Source organism: Pseudonaja textilis, chromosome 1, assembly GCF_049901715.1.
Source record: "Pseudonaja textilis isolate UNSWEBS1 chromosome 1, rPseTex1.2, whole genome shotgun sequence".
In the NCBI taxonomy this organism is placed as follows: Eukaryota; Metazoa; Chordata; class Lepidosauria; order Squamata; family Elapidae; genus Pseudonaja; species Pseudonaja textilis.
The window spans coordinates 68718784-68746394 of NC_141990.1; the positions used below are offsets into that span (position 1 = coordinate 68718784).

At 37.0% G+C, this 27611-nt stretch overlaps 1 protein-coding gene across 1 annotated transcript in view; it reads right to left on the reverse strand.

Annotated features, from left to right (window-relative positions):
* The window catches only part of MTR (5-methyltetrahydrofolate-homocysteine methyltransferase), a 73277-nt gene that overhangs the window by 15477 nt on the left and 30189 nt on the right, over positions 1–27611 (reverse strand). Inside the window, exons 13-24 of the mRNA XM_026705227.2 lie at positions 24323–24435; positions 23754–23894; positions 22377–22562; positions 18503–18682; positions 15406–15522; positions 15154–15294; positions 11270–11359; positions 9952–10104; positions 6348–6455; positions 2857–2957; positions 1730–1797; positions 937–1057 (exon numbers count right to left, since the gene is read on the reverse strand). Coding sequence (XP_026561012.2) covers positions 937–1057; positions 1730–1797; positions 2857–2957; positions 6348–6455; positions 9952–10104; positions 11270–11359; positions 15154–15294; positions 15406–15522; positions 18503–18682; positions 22377–22562; positions 23754–23894; positions 24323–24435 — 1519 coding nt within the window. The remainder of the gene's footprint in view (positions 1–936; positions 1058–1729; positions 1798–2856; positions 2958–6347; positions 6456–9951; positions 10105–11269; positions 11360–15153; positions 15295–15405; positions 15523–18502; positions 18683–22376; positions 22563–23753; positions 23895–24322; positions 24436–27611) is intronic.

Consider the following 27611-nt stretch of genomic DNA (forward strand, 5'->3'; position numbering starts at 1 on the left):
ATCGTAAAACATCATGATATCAATAGCGTTCTTAGCATCTATACAAGATTTTGGTTTAAATATCATAATACATTATATTGCATTTATCTACTATTAAATAATATCTTTAGCTATAATTACTATTCTTATATCTTTATATAGTTTACAAATTTTTATTTTACTTTCTTTAGGGTTGTTTCAATTAACATTTTTGTCTCCCTTCTTGGTTCTGTTTATTAGCTATTTATACCAATTGTTCCAAATTGTAAAGAATTCAGAGTCGTCTTTTTCTTTCAATTTAATTGTTAGCATATTCATCTCAGCACTTTCTGTTACTTTGTGTGTTATTAGTTCTTCATTGGGAGTATTTGGTGTTTTCCATATCTGCGCAAAGGCTATTCTGGTAGCTGTTATAATATGTAACACTAGGTATTTTACTTCTTTCGGTAATCTTTCTTTAATGATTCCTAATAGGAAGGATTCCGGTCTGAGCTCAATCTGATAGCCAGTGATCTCTTTTAACCAATTTTTAATTTAAATCCAGTATGTCCTGGCCATGATGTTTTACGATGTAAAAAAAAATTAATAAAAATATATTAAAAAAGAAAAGAAAAGAAAATTTAGTTAATGCAAAACATGTATGGCTTGATTCTCAATGTTGCAAAACCAAGTTCAATTTTTGCTATACCAAATGTGTACTTGAACCGAAAATAAAATCAGATTCTTTTTCAGTGAGGAAATAATAACTTCTCTGAAACTTAAATTATGATTCAGGCACTTGATTTTCAGACTTGGTACATTTAAAATGGTATAAATAATCATATCTAATAAATATTGATTAAAATAATCTAAAAGGAACATAAAAGTTAATTTTGGAAATCATACTTCTTTACATAAGCAATTCTATGTATTTAGGTTAACATCCTCTGCAAAAAAACAAAAAAAAACCTAACTTACTTGGAAGTAGTTGCTCCTCCAATCAGCAAAGGGATCCTTATTTCTAGTCTTTCCATTTCTTTGGCAACAAATATCATCTCATCCAAAGATGGAGTGATAAGACCAGACAAGCCAATTATATCTATAAGTATAAATAGTCAAATATTTCCAACATTTTATCTTTGATTTTAGAATCTATGTTAAACTTTAGGGTAAAAATGCCATCCAGTTGTTACATGAAGGCATGGATCTGACTTAGAATTTCCCCCTAACTTTCTGTAGCTAGAGATATTACCCCAGATATTCAACTCATGTGTGAAATGGGTAGGATTAGAATTTCTAAATATCTCAAATATCTATGGTGAATGCAATACCGTTGTCTTTTTAATAACAAATTTAAAAAATATTTGAACTTTAACTTAATCTTTAAACCACATATTTTGGTGAAAATTAACATAGAACCTATCCTTAAATAAATAAATCTGAATTCTATAAGCTGGCTACATTTTTACATAGTAAAGTAAACCACTGCACTGAGGTTGAGCCAAAATAATTACATCTGCCAATGGACTACTTAATATCAAATCAAACTTTTATACGTTTTTCAAATTTACTGTCTCCCAATTTTTCTGACAAACCCTAATGTATTTTAAGGATTCTGTTTTCAAGAAGAAAAATTGTACCCGTTATCGCCTTATTTTATATTTTCTTAGTGAGTTTAGTCAGAACTAGCATTTGAAGATACACATTTTCACATGATGAAAATCTTGAAGCTTCACAAAACTGGACAAATACAAATCAAATTTGTGAGTACCTGCTTTGTTTTCAAGAGCAGCTTTTAGTATCCTGTCACATGGTGTCATAACTCCCAAATCAATAACTCTGGGGAAGAAAATGGCAGTTTGCTAATCAATTTGTATATATACTCAATTAATACATGTCTGTTAATAGTCCACACAAAAGATCAATCATTCTGTGAGGAAGTTCAAGAGAACAACATTTGGCTTGTAATCTTCCCTTATATCTGAGCCTTCTTATACAACACTTGCCCCATTCTTAATTATTATCATATTTGCTTGAGTTACACTTTCTATTAAGTCCAGTGACTTCTTATATAAGAACAGATAATTGAAAAATGAACTTCTTGGGCAGTAATACTGCTACCAAGCAATTCAAGATAGCTTGCCATATTGCAAATCCTGACAACTTTGACCTATGAATTGGCTACCCAATGTCCAGATAAAAATTCCCAGATTAGAATATATCTGAATATGCTCAGTTAGGGAGAAATTGAACAGTTTCAAGTTCAACCATGTACTTTGATCAAAGTTTTGCAGAGCTTTTATGCTATCCTATACACTTTCCTAATTTATTCCAAAGAGTTCTTGATATTAAGTTTAAAATAATTGAGGCCAAAATCTGCCTTTGTGGTGATGGAACAGTTAACTGGCCCATGTTTTTATTACAGTACACAGTATTCTGTAGAAATTCATGCAAGTTTAATACATTTACCAAAAGAGAAATGTCCGCCCAACTCACTCACAATGATTCAGGTTGGCTTACAGAAATAAAACCCCAATACAAAACCCAACAAACCCTCACTGTCCCCCACCCTCCCAATAGCAATGATCAGACAAACCACTCCATATCACCCTGGGCTATCCAGGTCTGCTGGCCAAACTATGTCAGTCTTTACTAAAACTTTTGCTGTGTAAACAGATAACCTTTATATATACCACCTGTTTTTTAGAGTTGGTACTTTTTAAATGATGAAAATAAATAGATCTAATAAATATTGATTAAAACAATCTAAGCTGCCCTCAGAAAGCTAGCACTTTAGTCAAATCATTAAATGTCCCACTTGCAGGAGACATTTCTAGCCTGTCAAGTAATTACAGTATAATGAGGTATGTGCAAGTTCAAAAGATCAAGTCTCATTACCTGAAATTATTGCAGCCCAAAACTACTCCTACAATGTTCTTGCCGATATCATGGACATCACCTTTCACAGTAGCTAACACAATAGTTCCTTGATAAGGATCCTGTAGGGATAAGGATTAGTAGTTAGAGAAGATGTAAACAAACTGTATGCCACCTGTTTTGGTTTATGACTGACTCTCACCATTTCAATCACAATATATGATAGACTGTAAAATTATAGTGCAAACCATCGTAAGAATAGTAGATTGTCAACTACAGACTGAGTAACTTGAAAATTTTGGACTGAATGCTCACTAATCATAAGGTTTGTCATTATGTCTCAGCCTAATTGCCATTGATTAAGACAGAAATGAGAACTAAGAGAATCATATATAAATATATTTCAAAAGATCTTTCTCCTAGCAAGGAATCACCTTGCATCCTAGGCAGTTTGCTGCAACTCAACAGACCACAAAGTGAAAGATACAGTTATTTCGTCAATCCATTAATTTGATCCTTATGAGAATAACACTTAACAATATTATCCCTGTGGAAGTCAGCCTTTCTGAATACAAAACACAAGAGTCTTTTAAAAATTACTTTTGTCAACATAACAGAACATTCCTCATGGCTTCAGTAAAGGAACTATTTGTAAACAGGGATCTATCAGCAGCACAAATGACTATTTAATAAAAAGAAGTAGATCAGAACATTGTAGCACTGCCTTGTCTAACCTGGTGCTTTCCAAATATACTGGAACTTCAACTCCCTAAATTCTTAGCCATAATGGAAGCAAGCAGCCTTAGCATTTTCCCTCCTGAAGCCCCTACTTCTAAGATCCTCTACCGATTTCTTCAATGAATACTTTCGTATCAATGTTTACACATTAATTTCTTCAAGCCAAAAGCATTTCATTAATTTGTATATGATAGTGGTATATCCATGTTTTTAAATTTGTTTTTTCTTATTCATGAAAAACAGTAAGTGCTGTTTTAAAAGGGAAACAGAGGCACACACATAAATCTTTGCTTCTTTTAGCATACCATATTTTGCTAATGTTGGCATATTTTTCTCAAATGAGGCCCTTGTGTTCAAACAGGTAGGGGATTCTGGGAAGAGATTCATGGAAAAAATCACCATGTCTGTATAACTCTGGGTCTTTAAGGCCGTACACCCCCTCCCCCCCAAATATTTATCCTGATTACAGCATAGCTAATTTTCCAAACAAACAGGTATGTAATCCATATATGTAACTTGCAGGGGGAGAAATCAACAGCATGCAGCAGGCATGCATAACCAGGCTCTCAAAGCTCTGCTCCTTTTAAATAGCTGTTGCATATAATACATAAACATAAAAATAATATTAAGACTTCAGTCCTGGCTGCCCTTTGAAGCTGTAACCTGCCCTTACCTTTTCTGTCCACTTTAATACCCCTTGTTATTATCCATCATTAATGTAAACAAAAGCTTTGATGCCTGAGGGTTTCTATGTTACTATCATGCTTAACTTTTTCTGACTTAAAATGTAGCAGAATTTGGGGGAAATGAACATCCAGAATATATCAAGGTTCAGCATAATTATGCATTATACTCATGAAAGCCTGCGTGACTGGAGGTGAAGGGCATGCTCATTTAATCAAGCCAGGGAAAATAAGTCACGGTGGAATGGTCAAACAATAATCACAGGCCTAATTGCTAGGGGAATCCTAAAACTGATGGGAATGGGCTAAGTCCGGGCTAGGCTGCACTGTGGACCAGTGCATATATTTATTCTTAAGACATCTTCAGGATAAAAACAAGATGATTTCTAACATTAAATGGTTTGAAGCAAACTAACTGGGAACAGGACTAAATAGCTTTCCTCTTCAGTCCTGCACAAGCCTGCAGCAAAGCCATGCATTCTGAAAGATAATAACCAGTGCTCTATATTTGCTGTTCTTCTGGCGCTACAGCGAGTATTCTGGGAGGTAACGGCACTCGGGAGAGCTTCTATGCCAGGAGATATGCACCTCATTTTGAGATAGGACAGCAGCAAACATTCCAATGATAAAATTCATATTCAGAGGCCAGCAGATTCCCACACACACGAGAATAGCAGCATTTAGCATTTCCAAAAGAGTGTAGCACATACTAACTATTAGCGAGTAATAATACAGGACTGGCCTAATTCCATACTGATTCACAACACACTTTCCCCTTTTTAAGTAAACATGTGGCTGCTAAATAAATACATCTTAAAGCTAGTAAGCTTCTGGATTGTTGTGTTTTTCACTCAGCATTTTGCTTTACCTCATTTCACTCCCAAATGCCAAAGACAGCATAAAATTCACAATTTGTTCTTAAATCAACCCAGCCCTCGCAACAATTTGAACTACAAGAACAACTGCTGTTATTTCATTTTTTCATGCCTATTAGGAATGAAAGAAATCTGCTACAGCACAAAGCATCAGGTTTTTTCCAGCCTCATGATTGCTTCCAATGAGCAACTACACATTAGCTTGACAGATGCTTCCTAAGACAAGAGGCTGCAGAGCATGGAAGTCCAAGGATTTTGTTTTCTCTGCCTTTGGAAGTGAGCCAATCTGATTCACACCTCCCAAACTAATTTGCATTTCTCCAGAATCAATTTTTCAAGTTCAAAACTGCATTGTATTATACAGTACATCAAATCACGAAATGCTTTTAAAACAAGAACAGTGCAATTTTTAAAAAGAAAAATGCCGATAAAGAGAATAATACTTACTCAACTTACTAATGCATTTAGTGACATCAGTTCTAAAAGGTCTGATTCATCAATCTCTTCCCTGCTGATTAATTGGGACTCTCTAGTAACAACTAGAACCTCTTTGCTCCATAGCTTTTTGCTCGGAAACAATATTTTGAAGTGAGCCTATAGGACAGGACTGTCAAACTCCCTGCCCGTGGGCCAGGTGCATCACGCCTGGTTTAGTGAAAAGGAAAAAAGCCCTGATACGTCACGTGACACCACCGTGACAACCCGAGCTTGACACCTCTGCTGTATGAGATTGTACAAATAGGCAATCCCAAAAATTAGCTTGTAAAATGAAGGGGAGAACTACCCAATGGGAAGAAGGGGCACAGAAACAAAGCTAGCAATGGAAGTAGACCACATCAGTGGAAAATTCTTATCACTGAAAATGATGAGGTAGAGACAAATATAGCTCAACAGAGAGAGGCAAAAACTGTTTTTGTTACCATTGTTATTTTTTTGCCTGTTGAACATTCATTCAATTAAGTGCCAAGTTTATGACTATGGATCCTTATATAGCATACTATTGCTGTTTGTTTTACTGGCAAAATATCAAATGGACAACTTTATGTTTTCCGATCAGCTGCCCATTTCTGTGACTGAGAGCTCATGTAAGAGGATCTATTTATTGCAGAAGTTGCTGCCATGACGTGCCATGAATTCCTGACCTACACAAAAATCTATAATACAACTGCAACCAAAATTAATTTAAGAGAATCAAAGACTGTAGCTGCAAACTCACATCTTCTTCTGTGCTACCAGATAACGCACGTAATTCTTCTCTTTCCTTCTCCATAAATGGGATAAGATGACCCACTGCTTTCTTCATAACTCTAGCAGATTTAATCACCTGTATATTCAGATTCAGAAAAAGACCCATGAGAGTGTTCAAAAGTTTATTCAAGATTATAACAATTAATGAATTAATCTGAAAGCAAACCATACCAGGCCCCCAAAACAGAAAATTACCAATAAATACCAACTAAGTAACCCAGTAACTTCTAAGCAACTCCTTTACCAGTTTCTCCATTTTCTTCCATTTTAGAGAAATGCATCCAAGGCACGCATTCATATAAAATACTTTTATTTGGCCAAATGTGATTAGATACACAAAGAATTTGTCTTTGGTACAGAAGCTCTCAGTGTACATGCAAAGCAACAAGGGAATAATAATAGTAATCACAATAATGACACCAATAATGGGTTAGCAGAGGAGAGGATAATAATACTATTACAGCCATACAACATGGGTGAATATATTTAGACATAAGACAGTACTGTGAGAATTAGGTGTTCAGCAGAGTGGTGGCACACGGGGAAAAAACTGCCCCTGTGTCTAGTTGTTTGGGCATGTAATTCCCTATAGCAGCATCCCAAAGGGAGGAGTTGAAACAGATTACGTCCAGGATGTGTAATTATCTTCTCAGTTCTTCTGATCCACGCAATATACTGGTCTTCTATGGAAGGCAGTCTGGTTGCAACTGCTTTTCTGCAATCCTAACTATCCGTTGGAGTCTGTACCTCTTCTCTTAGTTGCTGTGCCAAACTGGACAGATATAGAAGTACAAATGACAGACCCAATCATTCCTCTTTAAAGCTATATCAACAGTTCCTGGGACAGTCTGAACTTCCTGAATTGATGCAGGAAGAACATTCTTAATTATGCTTGGTTGTACAGTTAGATGTCCATTTCAAATCCTAGGAGATTATACAACCCAAAAACTTGAAGGATTTCATTCAGTGGTGGGATTCAAAAAAATTTACTACCGGTTCTGTGGGCATGGCAGGGGAAGGATACTATAAAATCTCCAGTCAGAGGTGGTGTTTGCCGGTTCTCCGAACTACTCAAAATTTCCGCTACTGGTTCTCCAGACCTGGTCAGAACCTGCTGAATACCACCTCTGATTCCATTGCTGATACTGTGCTGTCAAATATAGTAAGAGGTGGTACAATTGAAGGTCCTTCCTAAAATCCACTCTCATCTCTACAGTTTTAATTACTCATAAGAAAAGAGAAAGGAGACTATTTGCCTCCATGGTAAATTAGTTCTATTCAAGTGAAGTTCTAACATATAGTAAGAGGTGATAGAAGGACTCTTCCTAAAATCCACTCTTATCTTTATAGTTTTAAGTTTGCTCATCTCCAGTTTGTTCCGGCTGCACCACAGGGCCAGTTATTCAACCTTCAGTCTATATATGCACTCATCACCTCCTTGGATGAGACCAATGACTGTTGTATTATCTGCAAATTTCACTACTTCAACAGAAGGATCCTTAGAGATGCAGTCATTGGTATAGAGAGACAAGAGCAATGGAGAGAGCACGCAGCCCTGAGGGGCACCTGTGCTAATTGTTAGGCGCTCAATGTGATTTTCCCTAGCTTCATCTATTGTTTCCTATCTGTCAAAAAATTAGTAATCCGCCTACAAGCATGGACAGGCATAGCTAACTGAATCAGTTTAGTGTTTCTAAAATGATGGTATTGAAAGCTGAGCTGAAGTCAACAAAAAGGACCCATGCATAGGTCACTGGGGATTAAGAAGTTGCAAGATATAGTGCAGTACCATATTGACCACAATTGACCACCATCCACCAATGTATTTGCACAGTAGGCAAACTGCAAGGGAACTAACAGCGGATCCACGATGATTTTCAAGTGGGCCAACACTGGCCTCTCAAAGTTCTTCATAACCAGAGATGTCAAAGTGACTGGTCTGAAGTCATTTAGTTCCCTGATGGAGGGTTTCTTGGGAACTGAGATGATAGTAACGCATTTTGCCTCCTCAGTCCAAGACTTCGCTGTCTTGACCACAGGTTTTGTGGTTTTAAGTTTCTGTCTATAGGCGGGGACGAGATGAAGCATACAGTGATCAGAGAGACCCACAGCTGCTCTTGGGAGAGAGTGGGAGAGGGAGAGGGATAGGCACCTTTTAATGTACTTTAATATTAATATATTTAACCTTTTAATATGGTGTCACAAATCTACCACAAACCTATCCCAGTGGATTTATTGTTACAGTGACTTGCTAGTCAAACAAAGGACACTAACACTTGCAGTTCTCCAAGATTATTCATTGCTTATTTAAATAAAGTGAGCCATGCTGCAGTTTCAGCCCACATCTGTAAAGCTGTGCCTGCCTGCATTGCAATGTGTATAAAAGACCAATTTGGAGAAAGCCAAACATTAAACCTTACTATTAAAACTAAAAGCTAACACATGAAAAGAAACAGACAGATTGTGAACATATTGCCAATCAAATGGGAACAAATAAAAAAGGAGACTAAACTAACCTATGGGGTAAAATACAGTTTTATCTGCTGGCATACATGGGGATAATAGAAGATATTTATATCCAATAAGCCACTAATCCAGAAACTCATCTTTACAACTGAATGAAGTTCAGCAACAGTCACTAGCAGGAATGAAAATAAAGTAATACCCATTTTAAGGTACAGGGTATCTCTAGTATTAGAGCACATGCTTTCATACATGAGGTCCCATATTAAATCATCTCATCTTTACTACTAAAGGGTCATTTGCCTCAGGTGATGCCCAGGCAGTTTGAGAAATAAGACTATTCAGGATCAGACACAGTACTGAAATGTGAGGAAATCTGAGAACTTATAAGCTAAATCTGCCACTAGGGGAAATCCTAGTTGCGTAGGTTAAGCAGGGTTGAATGTAATTTGTACCTGATGGGAAACTATTAGGAATTTTTTTAAAAAAAAATATAGTTTATTAATTTTTACAATTAAAACCAGTCACAATACATACACAAATAAGCAAAAGAAAGAAAGAAAAGAAAGAAAAGATGGAAACTATTAGGAATTTTAAGGGCTATAGACTAGCCACTGCATATTGCTACAAAGAAAACTACAGTACATGGATATAGCAAGGGTTTCCAATTCTCAATTGTTTAACAGGACCAGCCATATTATTTATTCCCACTCCCAGTTCTCAATTAAAGGAAACTAGATATTTCAGTGAAAGGACTGTGAGCCTCTTCATTTCTGAAACGTGAACTAATTTCTTGGGGTCAAAATTCTTTCTGTGTACAGAATGTCTTTCCCATTACACTTAACTAATGAAACTTGGGATATGGAAATGTGTATGTTTCGGTGTAAGCCACTACTGCCTCTAGAAAGTTGCTGCCTATGAGAGTAAACTGTACGAGGGAAAATGGACAAACTGTTTGGCTTGGTATAAGGCAATCTCCTATATTCTACTACAATATCCTGAAGTGCTAAGAACCAGACATTGATCCTCCCTCAAGCCAAAGAAAGCATTGGTGCAATGTGTAATTACACAGCTAAATTGTGATAGGCTAATGGAAATTTCTTCTTTACCTGAGGAAGAAACATCTTGCCAGCTCCAAAAAGATCACCAACTATTTTCATGCCATTCATCAGGGGCCCCTCAATTATATTCAGGGGTCTGGGATACCTCTCTTTGTTTTGTCTAGCCACTTCGGTATCCTCAATCACATATTTCTCAATGCCCTGGGAAAAAAAGCAACCATCTGTACATTAAAGTAGTATATATCTTCCCACAATAAGCATCATTTATCTATTGCATTTTACAAAACGGGGCCCCTCAAGAACAACCTACTAAAAAGAGACTGTAGTAATTCAAGGGTGTTAAAATAGGCTAATTATACCAAGAGCTGAATTCAAAAGTAAACCTACAGATTAAAGTAAAAAAAACACAAGAGAAATAAAACATGCAAGTAATATCGATTCATGTTGAAAGCATGAGACAATGTTTTCAACCTCTTTTTAAAAGAATCTTGAAGGAGTCTGGCAAAGGAGCAGAAGAAAAGCATTCACCAGCAGGAGGCTTCCTCATTATCTCACTTCCCAAAATTGTGTGTGGGTATTCCGAAAAGGATCTCTAAGTTTTAAAATAGACAGGCTGTTCTTGAAGCATTCAAAATTACACCTCCCTTTTCATATTGGCAGCTTCTGATCTGCTAAGTCAGGGGTGTCAAACTGGCAGCCTGTGGGCCTGATGCATCACACGTAGGCCACGCCCATCCCAGCTCCGCAAAGAGGAAACACGTTGAGATACGTCACATGATGGCAACGTGACATTGCGAGTTTGACACCCATGTGCTAAGTGCAATTAACAGCAACTGGTTTCAAGCCAGCTGTAGCAAGAAGTTGTTACAGCCTTGTCTCAGGTGAACCTCCATTTTTCATTATAAGGTGTTGATGTTTTGAAGGGGGTTCTAAATTGAAGCCTGTGAAGAAAGTTCACAACATTTTTCAAGCTTGGCGCCCTTAAGATGCGCAGATTTCCACTCCCAGAATTATCCAGCCAGGCCATGTGTTCAGAATTCTGGGAGTGGAGGTCCACCCATCTTAAGTTGCCAAACTTGAAGAACTCTGTTCTAGAACTAAATTTGTTACAAATTTACACATTTAGATCTATTCACATAAGAAATGTGAATGGGCATTTATTTTTGTTCAAGAGAAGTTCTCCCAATTGAGATCCCAAATGGGCTATTGGAAGCACACTGTATTTCTCAATTCATCAAAGAACAAATTCTGGAAAGCTGAACCCTGATAGCATAACAGATTTGGATGGTACTGTCCAGCAACTTTTTCCCTTAGGATTAAACCTAGTCAAAGAGGCAATTTTAGCTCATCAAACAGGCAAATGTACCTTAACAAGGGCATACTCCAGTCTTTCTTCTACAGATCCATTTCTCCATCCATCGGTCTGTACGACTTTTTTTCCTCCTTGAGCATGGGTCTGGAATGAGAGAAGTTAAAATGAAATAATTTGCCCCGCCATCACTGATATATTGAAACTATCTTCCTATTAAGTGAAGAAGTCTAGTCTATTACTCCATGTATAAGAGGTTTCTTTCCCGATCAGATAGGACAGACTTGTCTCAGAGTTTGGAAGGTCCTTTAGGCCAGCGGTTCTCAAACATGTGGGTCTCAGGACTCCTTCATATTCTTAAAAATGACTGAGGTTCCTAAAGAGCTTTAGTCTATGTGTGTTATATCTATTGATATGTATTGCATTAGAAATTAAAAGGGAGAAATTTTAAAATATTTGATTTCAGGGACCCCATGAAAGGATATTGGGGATGCCCAGAAATTCCAGATCACAATTTGAGAACTGATTGAGGCCATTAAAGAGACACAACTTTAATGAAAACCTGGGTCAAAGAGGATTCTTCAGATTCTTTGTTGATTCCAAATTTCAGATTCTGTCTACACTTCTATTAAAGTTAAGTGTAGAGTCAGAGAAATAGGCAAGAACTACTATGAAAGCAAAGAGAGCTAAATCATACCTCAACTCCTGGGAAACAAAGTATTATTCAGATGTGGCTAACATCTCAATAAAGTATTGTTCTAATCTTCCTATGGAATTATGTTTCCTGTTGCAGTCTACTTTGTATAGTTGACATGAGGACCCAAACTGTATGTTTTATTTGCCAGAATTAGGTTCTGCCACTTGAGTAATAAACACATACCGTTTTTGTATAAACAGAATGTTCAATGTGTCACCTCAGCTCCAAAAAGATTTTTTGACTGAATATTTAGCCACTTCCTTTATTTTATGCCTTTATTATAACCTTCTAGCCTCAGAAATGCTGAAAAAAAATAAGCCAAGGGCAGGGTAGAAAGATTATTTACCTCAGCATGATTAAGATCCCTTAAAAAAATCAAGGGCATGTTGAGGCATCTTCTTATATTTATCTGTACAGAACGGAGATGGCAAACATTTTCGACACTTGAGTGCCCAAACCGGAAAACACGCATGTGCGCACGCCTAAGCGCCAAAAACCCAAAGAGCAGCTGGCTGATGCGCATGCATGTGCTGGCCAGCTGGTCTTCGCATGAGCCAGAACACCGGAAACCCAAAGACCAGCTGGCCGGTATACGCCCAGAAGAGCAGCTGGTGACACTGTGCATGCCCCCAGAGAGGGCTCTGCATGCCACCTCTGGCATGCATGCCATAGGTTCACCATCACGGATATAGAAGAAGCTTCTTACAGATCAGTGCAGAGCTGCATTGGATCTTTAGGATTAGCATGGGTGTCTGATGTTATGACACAATCTGCTTATACCTCACACTTGAATACAGATAAAACAGTTACTTGCACAGGACAGCAGTGGAAAGTGGGTAAAATGTATATGTGGGAGTGGTCTGGACTACAAGCAATTACCCCATTATCAAATTGATTAGTGTCCAGAAAATTCATGTCTAATGAAAATCTGACCTAACCTGTTTCATGTGCTTTCTGGTCTTACATAATCATGGCATATGCGTAAAATACTCTACACATCTGAACACTTAATGGCCGCTGATTGATTGCAGAAAGCTGCTGCTTCTAAACAAGGTAAAACAGGATAACATAAATATTCCGTCAATAGGAATAAAAATGCCAAAAAAAAAATGGAGCTTTGGATTTTTATTCCTGGTAATATAATTTAAATGTATCCCCAGCCAGTCTAGCAGCAATTTATTTTAAAAATCTAATCACTTAACTTGGCTTTAGTACAGTCTCTCTTGGTGATCGTTTATGTTGTATCACGTAATGGATCGCTAATGAATAAAACACTCTTCTGAACTGGAATGTGCCCGTCAGTTTAATAGAATAGCCTACCCCCTTCTACTCTGCTGTGCAATACTATCTCAGCCTCCTTTCACTTAAAATGTTTTATTATTTGTATTATACTGTGGTTTATGGAACATGTCAACCAACAAATTCTGATTCCAAATGCTAGTTATTTTAAATAGTAACATTGGCAAAATTGCTCTTTCCCCTAGTATTTCCCTGGTAGAATGAGAGCAAAACCTGCAGGCAATCCACAACTTACAACTTCTGTTGCTTAATGACTGCTTGTGAGTGCTTGAAGTTATGACGCACTTCCCAAAAACAAGACTTACAACATAAGGGGTCCCTGTCTATAGTCCCATGACCATATTTTGGGGGTCTCATCAACTGGCCCATATTTGCAACCATTAATAGCAGCCCATGATCACATGACCATGATTTATATCATTTTCTTCAGAAACTAGTGTTTACTTATACTTTCCAGAAAGAAAGCATATCAAAGCAAACAATGGGTTTGCTTAATGACTGCTGCATTCACTTAGTGACCACCATGTTCACTTAACTGCTGCAAAAAAGATCATAAATTTGGGTGTGGTTACAGTGTTGACCTGTTTTAAAGCTGTCACGACTTATGACAAAATTGCAGGCTCAATTACAGTTGAAAGTCAAGGACTACCTATACTGTCTGCTTCAATCATCTTCATCATCGCCATCCACTGCAGGCTGAAGGTCTCTTCCACATGTTTCCAACCTATATTAGTCCTGAGCTTTCTTTTGCCAATTGGGTCTGGAGTACTTGCTGATGTCGTCAAACCATCTTGTTTTAGGTCTCTTTCGTGGATGCTTTTTATCAAGCAGAATCCATTCTATGACTGCCTTGGACCACCTGCCATCAGTTCTTCTTATTATGTGACCAGCCCATTTCCATTTCAATTCTTTTACTTTCTTGATGGTATTGTATATTTTCGTTCATTCTCTAATCCATGTGTGAGTCTTTCCATCTTGTCTTGTAATGCTGACCATGTACCTTTCCACGGCTCTTTGCATCCTTTTGTATCAATTGTGAGGTTAGTGCACTGTTTCACCCACAGAGGTTAGAGCAGGTACCATACACTGATCAAAAACATTTCTCTTCAGGCATAAAGGGAGGTTGTAACCTCCCCCTATGCCTGAATCTGCTTCAATATAGGGACAAAAAAAAAACAGGTTTTGTACACCTGTAAGATAGGCCACAAATGAATATCCTCCCACCAAAAAGACACTTCTATTCCACATTCCAAGCCTATCTTTGCTCACATCTTTGTGACTTGCTGCTTCTTATTAAAAATTCTGACAATTTAAGGTTCCCAACGCAAAGAACATGATTAAGATCTCCCTACAGATGTTTATCTCAAGTATATACAGCTGGAGATTCAGAAGGCTGTGGCTTTTAAAGTTGGCATGGAGAAAGATTATTGGACCACTGTTGTTACAGTTGGACATGAATTTGTGCATTCTCAACTCTGGGACATAGCAAATTAGCATGCATCTTACTAAGAAAAAACTCACTTGTTTGCACATTTATAGCAAACACCATATTTTGTATTAACTGTAATTGTCCTGTTTTTTTTGTTTATATTTTCTCTTATTTTTCCTTCATTGTTTTAATAATTAAATAAAAGAAAACCCAGTATATTCTAATTCATACTCTTGAAGCAAAAATGTGTTTATCTATCTATTTTCCTAAACTACAATTCTATTTTGTTTTTCTTTGGGAAAGGCAAAAAAAAATTTCCAGAATCATCCAAACCCAGCAAGATTTGATACAAAGTGCTTTAAAGGAGAAGGGGAAGTAAGGGGACATTTGGGGTTACATCTATGTAAACAAACCAAGTCACTTAAGAATACTTCACAAATCAATTCTTCAGGCTTTCAGCATCCATGTTTAAAAATTAAGCAGTGCATATTAAAAATAATTTAGGCAAAATTTAACCTGAGCATAATGCAAAAGCTTTTCCGTTGCATCTGGATCTTTATTCCAAATCAAATCTTCACACAACTGTAAAAGTTCCTTTTGGATGTCATCATACACTGGCAGATTTCCTGCATTCACAATCCCCATGTCCATTCCATGCTGAGAATAAACACAGGGGGGTGGGGGTCAAACCAATGGATATTATAGCTTCTTTTACTGTACAACAGTATTTTTCAATCAGAAACTATTTTGCCCAAACCATTACATTACCTTAATTGCATGGAAAAGGAAAACGCCATGCATTGCTTCTCGAATAGCATCCATTCCTCGGAAGGAGAAAGACAAATTGGAAAGGCCTCCACTTATTCTGGCTCCAGGCAAATTTTCCTGACAACAGACATTCCAGCAAGGTAATGAAATGTTACAAAGAAAGAACAGATACCAAGTATGGTTAGCATTGTCTGGTCAATGGAAAAACAGCACAAAAGAGCAATACACACATTATCTGACTCCCACTTACGTTATTGTCAGGAGGGAAATGACAAATAACGAACAAATCTCTGACCAGAAAAAATGTTCATCTCAAGACACAGCCTGTTCTATATTTAAATAGGTTTATCATACACACACATATATTTCTATGACCATAAAAAATAAAAATTCACGGGAATTTTGTTTTTGCTTCCTTTTTGAATATTTTCATTCTGTTGTGAAAAAGTCTAAACGCTATTCAGAACTAGAGCTGAGGAGTCTTACAGATTACTCCATTAATTTCTTATTTGGTTTCTTTAGGAAACAAACAATTTTTTACCCCAAAACTATCTTACTGGTGCCAGGTGTTTCTGTATGAAACTGACCAGCCCAAAGAAATCGTTACTACAATTGGACAGAGAGCTGTGGTTGAATCCCATCCCAAGCAAAGTTGTATCTTAACCATTGCATAACTGCAACAGAGAAGATTGATTCACTGGTTGCTATCAATCTCCCGAAAACATGATAGAAGACAATGGGAAGCTTATACATTATGTATACTAAGAAGTTATGCAACACAGATATTCTTTTCACACAAGGAGAGTCATTGTGTGTTATACAGGTGAAACTTGAAAAATTAAAATATCGTGCAAAAGTTCATTTATTTCAGTAATGCAACTTAAAAGGTGAACTTAATATATGAGAAAGACTCATTACATGCAAAGCAAGATAGTTCAAGCTGTGATTTGTCATAATTGAGATGATTATGGCTTACAGCTCATGAAAACTGCAAATCCACAATCTCAGAAAATTAGAATATTGTGAAAAGGTTCAATCTTCTAGGCTCAAAGTGTCCCACTCTAATCAGCTAATCAAGCCATAACACCTGCAAAGGATTCCTGAGCCTTTAAATGGTCTCTCAGTCTGGTTCAGTAGGAATCACAATCATGGGAAAGACTGCTGATCTGATAGTTGTGCAGAAAACCATCACTGACACCCTTCATAAGGAGGGAAAGCCTCAAAAGGTAATTGCAAAAGAAGATGGATGTTCCCAAAGTGCTGTATCAAAGCACATTAATAGAAAGTTATGTGGAAGGGGAAAGTGTGGAAGAAAAGGTGCACAAGCAGCAGGGATGTCCCCAGCCTGGAGAGGATTGTCAGGAAAGGGCCATTCAAAAGTGTTGGGGACTTTCACAAGGAGTGGACTGAGGCTGGAGTCAGTGCATCAAGAGCCACCACACACAGACGGATCCTGGACATGGGCTTCAAATGTCGTATTCCTCTTGTCAAGCCACTCCTGAACAACAAACAACATCAGAAGCATCTTACCTGGGCTAAAGAAAAACAGACCTGTCCTTTTTTCTGATGAGAGCAACTTTTGCATCTCATTTGGAAACCAAGGACCCAGAGTCTGGAGGAAGAATGGAGAGGCACACACTGCAAGATGCTTGAAGTCCAGTGTGAAGTTTCCAGTCTGTGTTGATTTGGGGAGCCATGTCAACTGCTAGTGTTGGTCCACTGTGCTTCATTAAGTCCAGGATCAACGCAGCCATCTACCAGGAGATTTTGAAGCACTTCATGCTTCCTTCCGCAGACAAGCTTTATGGGGATGCTGACTTCATTTTCCAGTAGGACTTGGCACCTGCCTACCCTGCCAAAAGCACCAAAACCTGGTTCAATGACTGTGGGATTACTGTGCTTGATTGGCCCAGCAAACTCTCCTGATCTGAACCCCATAGAGAATCTATGTGGCATTGCCAAGAGAAAGATGAGAGACATGAGACCGAACAATGCAGAAGAGCTGAAGGCCGCTATTGAAGCATCCTGGTCTTCCATGACACCTCAGCAGTGCCACAGGCTGATAGCTTCCATGCCATGCCGCATTGAGGCAGTAATTGCTCAAAAGGGGCTCAAACCAAGTATTGAGTACATATGCATGCTTATACTTTTCAGAAGTCCAATATTGTTCTATGTACAATCCTTGTTTTATTGATTGCATGTAATATTCTAATTTTCTGCTATTGTGGATTTGGGGTTTTCATGAGCTGTAAGCCATAATCATCTCAATTATGACAAGTCACGGCTTGAACTATCTTGCTTTGCATTTAATGAGTCTATCTCATATATTAGTTTCACCTTTTAAGTTGCATTACTGAAATAAATCCATTTTACGCAATATTCTAATTTTTTGAGTTTCACTTGTATCTACGTATGGGCAATATGTTAATTCATTTCTAACAAACTTTTTCAAAGCTTCTGAACCAGAATCCTGGAGCAAATCATATCTCATTTCTATAATATTGACCTATCTGGTTTGAAGGGGTATATGTAAATTTAGAGATACAGAGTATATGATATTAATATTACTTTTACCCTTTTGTTAACATTAGAAAAAGATTGAGCTGTAACCTCAAATAATACAGACAAAAATAGAAAATGTTTTTATCATATATCTGTGGTAATTTATCACATACATATGCAAAAATAAAATCTCAAAAATATCCTGTTCACCATACAAACTCAAAATAGAATCACAGACAGTAATGGAACTTACATTAATTGAATGAAGTAACTTCATGACGTTATCAAAGGTCTTTTGGCCAAACTGTCAATTTTTGGCAAATATTGCTCCATTTAATTACTCTAAGTATATATACAATTCAGTTAATGGCCCAAGTTATTTTTAAACAACTATATAATTTATAATAAAGCTGCTACTGGAAGTAAAGTTGATGAAATTGTACAGCATAAAAAGGTTGTACAGTTCCATTTAAGCCACTGCTTTTACCTCACCCAACTACTTATAAAGGCCTGTAGACAAATGCTTAGAATAAAATAAATATTTTTTTTTTTAAAAAAAGAACCCAAATCCCACTCCCTAACTTCCTAGACTCACTTTTATTGTCTTAGTTGCATTGATATAGTTAACTGCATACAAATTATGTTCCTCCATTCCAGTACCTATAGTCAAAATGTTGGGATCAAAAATTATATCACATGGATTAAAGCCAATTTTGTTCACAAGAAGGTCATAGGCTCTGGTGCAGATTGAAATTTTGTCTTTTGTTTCTGTGGCCTGAAAAGAAAAATCAAAAATATGAAAGAACAGTAGTTAGTTTTTTTCTGTGGTATCATGTTTCTGTGTATCTAGGTTTCTAATGTGGTTTTTCTTAGTCTGTTACAATAAACCTATGTTTCAGCAAAGCTCTTCGATTTAGGATTCAAAGTTAGCAGCTCTTAGTAATAGTTCTATTCATTTGTTTATTAAGAAACACTTGTGAATCATGAGACTGCAGAATACTGCAGAATTTATAACATTCTCATATCAATCCGATCTAAACCCAAGTTTGCTGCTCCAGTACAAGCCAATCACTCTCACTCTCAACTGAATTTCCCCTTTTCAGTGTTAGCTAACAAGCAGGACCAATAAAAAACTTTTAAGCAAATTAACTACAAAGAACTGAGGTCTGTTTTAATACATGCAACATAAAACATAACCAAAGCAGCCGAAGTTCAGTATCAGAAAAGCTGGATCATCTAGATCCTATGAAATTAATTGAAGAATTGAAGTAGAAGAATGCACTGAGTTTCAGATCCAGAACCAAAAAGATGCAGGTGTGAACACAGGCACATTTGTCGACACTTCACTAAAGAAGTGGCTTGCACAAAAGAGTTTAAGTGAAGGAGGGATGCAACAATGTGTTTTGGAATGCATGTTGAAGCATTGTCAGTGCCTCCTTAACTGAAATATACATATTTTTTTTCTGAACCCCAGGAAAGATGCAGCTCCTTTAAGGATCACCAGCAGGTGAAGTATGTGCATCAACCCTTATTCTGAAACATTTTTTCAGCTTTGGATTAAAAGCACGGCACAGCTGGTTGATGAGAATGATGGAACTTGCTGAGATGGCCAAATTTACTTGTCTGATCATAGGAAAGACATTTATGTTTATTGCTGACTGGAAATACCTTTTGCAGGAAAAAATGAACATCTGACTTATGGATTTGATGAACAAAACAGATTACAGAAAGAAAAGAGTCAAGTTGTAACTACAGAGACAAATGTATAATTTTACTTATAAATTCTGTAAAGAAAATCAGATGCCACTTCTTTGTAACTTTTTCTTTCTTTTCTATTTTTCTTTTACTTTTTTTTCCTTTGCTGCACTTTTAGCTTTTTCTTTTTTCTTCTTTACTTTTTATTAATTTGCATTTGTTTTTTATCTTCTTTTTAAAAACTTTTTATAAAATTATAAAAACAAACTAAAGTACAGCACATTTCATGTTAATGTTTATCTCAAGCCTTAGAGGAAAAACAGAATAAAAACTAAAATCTTATGGTATCTCTGGACAACTGCATAACTGGATAGAAGCATTCCTGTCAAACAGACAACAAATGGTCAAAATTGGGAACGTCCTATCAAATTCTGTACCTGTCAACAATGGTGTCCCCCAAGGCAGTGTTGTAGGACCAACTCTCTTCATACTCTACATAAATGACCTCTCTGATCATATTAAGAGCAACTGCGTTCTCTTCGCTGATGATGTAAAGCTATTCAACACCACAGACAATACTGCTACCCTTCAAAAAGACTTCGACTATATATCAAAATGGTCAAACAGATAGCAACTTCAAAACTCAACAAATAAATGCTCTGTCTTACATATTGGCAAAAAAAAAATCAGAAAATAAAATACAGGCTGAATAGTCAAGACCTTGTTGATGATCCAAGCTCTGTAAAGGACTCTTGGAATACTCATCTCTAATGACCTAAATGCTAGAGCCCACTATAACTACATAGCCAAAAAGGCACTAAGAATTGTTAACCTAATCCTACATTGCTTTTTCTCTGGTAATATCACACTACTAACTAGGGCATACAAAACATTTGCTAGACCAATACTTCAATATAGCTCATCAGTCTGGAACCCGCATTACGTATCTGATTCAAGAGTTCTCCACTCCTCTACCCGTTGCAGAATTCCTTATGTCACCAGACTTGAAATTCTAGACCTAGAAAACCTAGAACTATGCCACCTTCGGTCTGATCTAAATATAGTATATAAAATTATATATTGCAATGTCCTACCTGTCAATGAATACTTCAGCTTCAACCATAACAATACAAGAGCAAACAATAGATACAAACTCAAGGTTAACCGCACCAAACTTGATTGCAGGAAATACGACTTCAGCAACAGAGTGATCAATGTCTGGAATACTCTACCTGACTCTGTGTTCTTCCCCAAACCCCAAAAACTTTAACCTTAGACTATCTACTATTGACCTCACCCCTTTCCTAAGAGGTCTATAGGGGGCATGCATAAGCGCACCAATGTGCCTACCATCCCTGTCCTATTCATGTATTCATAACTATGTCTATCCTTATACCTGTAATCTTATAATCGCTTGACAAAATAAATAAAAAAATAAAAAAATAAAATTGGTATGAACAGCTCTCTGTGATCTTGCACACAACACAGTCCACAACCAATTGGAATTCAGAAAAAAAAGATGCCTCTGAGACTTGAAATTCCAGTTTGCTAACCTTGAAGCAGGCTAGACCTGAAGTATTTCACCATATATTAATTTTAGTAAGAAACTTCCTATCCAATGTTAACAGTAGAGACATTAAGCTAGGAGACAGATATGCTATTAACAGTTAATTGAAGATATCACTGGAAAACCCTCTACACACGTAGTGTTGCATATGATTAGTATGATTTATACTCTGCTTTTTTGCTAAAAAGAAAGCTGTTTGCTGAAGGAATGCATATAAGTAAACATATCATGACCACATAGGGAAATGGCTGGAAATGCCATATTCACAAATCAGAGCCACTTAAATCAAGATAAGAGTATAAGAGTAATAAATAAATAATGCTTTGTGATGAGAAACAATAGATGGGAACTAACCAAGGAGAAGCAACTTAGAACTAAGTAGAAATTTCCTAGCAGTGAGAGTGCAAGAGTTTGTCTTCAGAAGTTGTGGGTGCTCCATCACTGGAGGCTTTCAAAGAGAGCCTGGACAACCATCTATCTGAAATGGTATAGAATCTCCTGCTTGAGCAGGGGGTCAGACTAGAAGACCTCCAAGGTCCTTTCCAACACTATTATACATATACTCTATGCTCTATATTCTTTGGATGATTCTTTGTGATGATGCTTTGTAAGTTCATGTTTTATTTTACTTGTGATGATAGTTCAGTGAACATTTCAGCATTGCAGTTTAACTGCCCAAACTCATATATTGTCCTACAGGTAGTCCTCAACTTATGACCACAATCGGGACCAGAATGTCAATCGCAAGTCACTGTAGTCGTAAGTCAAGTCACCACGTGACCAGACCCAAGTTTATAATCAATTTTATAGTGGTTATTAAGTAAATAACACAGTTAAGTAAATCATCTGGTCATTAAGGAAATCCGGCTTTCTCAATGGAATTATTTGCCACAAACTGACAAAACTGTTGCAAATCGTAATCACATGATTGCAGGGTACTGCAGCCAGTTGCCAAATGCACAAATTGCAGTCACATGACCTTTGCGGGGGGAGGGGAACAGTCATAAATGTGAGTATGGCTTGTAAAGTCCTTTTTTCCAAGGCTATCATAGCTTTGAACCATCATTAAGGAAATGGTCATAAGTCAAGGACTACCTGTACTTCGTTTAGATTATCTCCTATTCCTTTTACCAGAACACAGATAGGACAAAAGTTCTTATGAGCAACTTTTGAGCAGTTTCTAGCGGGTGAGGAAAGTGTCACCAACCTGCCCCACTTCATCAAAGGCCATAATCACCACTGCTGCTCCATATCTCCTAATTGTTCTTGCTTTTCTTAGGAAATCCTCTTCGCCTTCCTTCAGACTGATGCTGTTGACTATGCATTTGCCTTGTGAACACTTCAACCCAGCTTCTATTACAGAGAAGTTTGAGGAATCAATGCAAAGGGGCACCTGAGGATAAAAAAGGACCAACATTAAAAAAAATAATGATCTTCAAAGCCAATAAATAGCTACATCTGAATTGTGCAGATGTATATCTAAGGCTGAGAGAAAAGGTCTTGCAAGTTTAAAAAAAAAAAAGCAAATTGTCTTTGCAATTACATTTACCACAAAGGCTAGACTAATTTCAAGAGCTTTCTTCATATTATGACATCCTTTGGAAAAGATTCTATGACCTGACAGCAATATTTGCCCAAGGCTGACATTCAGATTGATGTACAAAAATTAAAGCTGAACAAAACATTCTAAGCAGAGGGGTTTCCTGCCAAGTTTCAAAGGCTTAGTGATCTCACTTCAGACTGAAGATCAAAAGAAAAACCCTTTTGGGTGATAGTTTCCCTTCTGGCTCCTCCTCACAATCTGTGCTCTCAAAAGTGACAGTGAGAACACTAGGACGCAAGGCTGTCTGAATAATAAGGCAGCCAATTTTTGTCGTTTGGGGTAATCTGAAAGCTGAAGTTGGTACTCTTAAAATTTGCAGAGACCAAATTTCATGAAATGTCAGAATTGATCTTCTCACTCCTTTTATAGCATTTGGCTGTACATGATTCAACCAAATGCTTCTTCATTAAATCAAAATACTTCTGAATATTAAAACTGTCTTACATGAAGTCAGGCACTGCTATTCAAATGCATGCAGACTGGTTGCCAAATAATGTCTGCTGTGAAGGTAGCCAACATATACACACTACTCATCTGATATCTGTGATATTTAGTATTATTTATGGATTTGGAAATCCAATCAAGAATTGATTTCAAGAGCCAGGGACATTCTTATGGGAGCAAAAGAATCAGGCCAACATTTTCCTCTGAAATGAAAACTCAACACTATTTAAGAAGGACACCACAAAGGCTTTAACCATACCATAACTATCTAGACAGGCAAAGAGACAATAAATTAGTAGCCCAAATACTTGACACTTATGTAAGCTTCCAACACAATAGCAGTCCAGTCCAGGTCAGAAGTGTGATGTCTAAATATCAGAAAAATATAATAATCTTTCTGGTGCATTTCTTCTGATTTTTCATTTCCTGTTACCATTTTTTTCAGTCAGGCAACCTGCTAAGGTATTGAGATATTGTGTAGTTCAAAGCCATGTAGAAAACACCAGACTCTAGAAACTATGCAGTTAAATATATAACCTTGGCAATGTCAGGCTCTGAAGAAATATAGTTGCAGAATCTTGCCATAGCATTTGGACCATCTAACATTCCATCATCCATGTTGATATCCAGGATCTGAGCTCCCATCTCAACTTGGGCCTTGGCTACACTCAAGGCTTCCTATGTTAAAGGAAAAAAGACATCAGCTCTAACAGAAATGCATCTAATGCTGTTTTTTTTCTCTTGTATTTACACTGATGGCATTTGTTTCTGCATTTTTTAGCAAGCTGCTTTTATTATATCTGTCTTCCCATAACACTGTTCCTACTTTTTTATTCTGTACAATGTGTCAGAGTTTATTTATTTACATTTATTTTGTAAAATATTTTAGAGACTGCCATCATCACATTATTCAGAACTGCTTGAACCTCTCGCTTTTACAAAATAAATGCTCAAGATTGTGCTTCACATTGTACTATAAACAAAAAGCAAAAAAAACCTATGTTTATATAATGTACCAAGTAGAAACTATGCATTCAAATCCTTAAATAATATACTTATACTAAATTTTAATGCAAGTCCTGAAGCTTAAAAAAAGTTGTACCTACTTCATATTTGCCTGCCATTATAAGTTTGGCAAATCTTCTTGACCCTGCAACATTGCAACGTTCACCAATGTTGACAAAGTTGGTGTATTTTCCAATCCTGAAGGGTTCCAGACCTGGAAAATAAATTTTATTTAGGGGAAAAAGAATACTCTGAAAAACCAGAATATACCATTTGCTTAATCTACATGGAACCTTTAATTTTATGAAATGATGCCCTTATTTAAATATGTGTGTTTAACAGAACTTTCTTACTGATCTATGTAGTCTGGCTAGTGGAAAAGATCTTTAACTCTCCTTGCAACAATATAATGTGATGATACAGCAAAGAAATAGAACAGAATTCAAATAAACAGCAACTGCATAAAAACATACCTGCTTTAGATGGAATATTTTTGCAGCACATTGTTTCTATAGCAGATTTACAACAAATGGATGAATGAACAAGGAAATGACAAAAAAGAATGAGATGTTATCCCTTCAGACTCATCATTACACAAGTAGGTTCAAGAAGGTTGTTATTGTTTGGGTGCCTTTGTGTCAGTATTGACTCTTTAGGGCAGGGTAGGGCAGGGTAGGATAGGATTCCTTATTGGCCAAGTGTGATCAGACAAAGAAGGAATTTGTTTTCGGTGCATAAGCTCACAGTGCACATATAAGTAATAGGTCATTATCATAGTTGCAATCATTAATCAAAAGTTAGAAACAACAATTGATAAATCATAAGAAACCAATAGGAGAAGATAGTAGGAAAAATGAGAAATGAGACAGTGCTGTGGGAATTAAGTGTTCAGTAGAGTGATGGCACAGGGTAAAAACTAGCTTTTTGTCTGGTTGTTTTGGCATGCAATAGAATTCTTTATAAAATAGAATTCTTTATTGGCCGAGTGTGATTGGACACACAAGGAATTTGTCTTGGTGCAAATGCTCTCAGTATACATAAAAGAAAAAATGCTTTATTTAGCCTGGTTCCTGCAGTTTCCTTTGTAAGGTTTTTCAGAAGTGATTTGCCAATGTGTCCTTCCTATGGCTCAGAGTGTATGACTGGCCCAAGGTGATTCAATTTGCCTTGGCAAGACTAGAAATCAGTTTCCTGGTTTTTACTGGTGCCTTAACTATTACACCAAACCGGCTCTTTACACAAGCACATGGGAAATAATTATTTTTACATTATATACATTTTTATTGGGCAGTCTAAGATATAAATTCATCCCAATCACGTATATTGAAATAGAGAATCTTCGTTAGGCCAGGAGCTGATCAAAACTCAAGAACAGCAGCACAGATCAGGCCCAGTGGCAGAAAATACCTGGCAGACACCTCTCTGTCACTAGAGAAAAATGGACTGCAGCAGAAAACTTGTCTTCTTCACAATTGATGTTTGAAAACTATAGAAAAATGCTCAATGCAGGAATCTCAAATGAGATGAGGAAACAAGCAACTGCAAATAAATATCACATCAAAAGAGGAACAGGAGAAGGGCTGAGTGTGTGTTTATTTGTGTGTGCCCACACACATAATACTGCAATACCAGAGCTACAATTATTAGTACTGTACCCTTCTACCAATGAGCTCAGTATAATTTAGAGGGACACTATTTCAGACTTAAAGTTAGCAAGGATATTTTGTGAATAAATTCAATCTTTGTCCTCTACCATAAATTTAATTATGCTTTCCCCCACAGATCCTGAGAACACAGAAAAACTGAGAAACAGTTCAAAAGTAGCATCAAGTAGAATTTAAGCCAATATGGCATTTTCCATTGACTCTAAAAGAGAAAACTTCATATAGGTCATGCTCAACACTTGAAAAGGAAACCAAGGAAAATTAAGATGTCAACAGCCATCACTATGAGCACATGAAAAATTGGAAACTGATAAAAATGATCAGTCCTAAGCATTTGATCAATGTTGGAACACTTCTTTTGACTGTAGAAGATTTTAAGTACAGCCCTTAGTAGTTCTGTCTAACAAGGATCCCAAATCCCAGAGTGCAGAAATAAGCCTTTTTTTTTTTTTGGAGTCATGATAGAACACACTTCTTCCAGTTTGCATAAGCAACACTGGAATCAAGAGATCAATGTCTGATTCAATATAAGGCACGTGATCAAGTGGCCAAAAAGATATCGTCATGTATTACCTCAGTCATAACAATTATACAAGTTTTGTAATAGCATCAGTTCTATCCACCAAAAACACAGGCCACATTATTTATGGGAATCTTATTATCAGGCATTCAGTCATGCAAAAGGCAAGGATATGTGTCCACTGAAGGAGATGCAACCAGAGGTGGGCAAGAGCCTTAGCAATTTAGCAGAGTGGTAGAAACCCTTGTGGACAGAGAGGTGAGGAGGTTCTGTGACTAACAGAAAGCAAAGAATAGACCAACTGATAGAAAACCTGGTGAATTTATTCTTTATTCTTCCCTGCCCCTTGAGCATTCAGGGCCAGGAGTTGCCAACAAAGACAGATTTTGCAGTCCAAACAAAAAAAAATTAAAATAGCTCTCAAAGTAAAGAATCTAAACAAGGAAGCAAATGGATGTGACTGAAGTAGTTTGAGGCTTGTTCTCTTGTACACACACGTGCATCCCTACCAGCCTCAGCTGTCAGCATATTAGCAACTCCTCAATTCAGTACAGATGGTTGACTTACACTCAACATTTCTGTTGCTAAGCAAGACAGTTTTTAAAGTGAGCTTTGTCCCATTTTACGACCTTTCTTGCTACAGTCATTAAGTGATCACTACAGTCATTAAGTTAGTAACATGGTTAGGTAAATCTGTCTTCCCCATTGACATTGCTTATCAGAAGGTAGTAAAATGTGATCACATGACCCCGGGACCCTGCAACCATCATAAATATCGTAGAAGCCAGTTGCCAAGCATCTGAATTTTGATCATATTACCACAGGAATACTGCAATGGCTTAAATGTGAAAAACGGTCAAAAGTCACTTTTTCAGTCCTCTGTAACTCTGGTCACTAAACAAATGGTTGTAAATTGAAGAATATCTGTAGTCTCTGGCCCCTTCCTTTCCTCTGAGGAAGACTTTGCTGCATGAAGAACCAACTCTTTTCTCTACCTAGGCAATGAACTAAGTCCTGGCCAGGCAGCCCAGAAGGTCGAGGTGTTTGTTCATAGAGGCTTGATAAAGACTATTCCAGAAGTGATTTCTCTGTAAGCTTCTCTTTGTGTCCTCCGGGCCCCATTTCTTCACAGGAGTCTTTATGCTTAGCAAGCACTAAAGTCTGCAGGCACTCATTGTCTGATGCTGTGGCTGACTCACAGGGAGC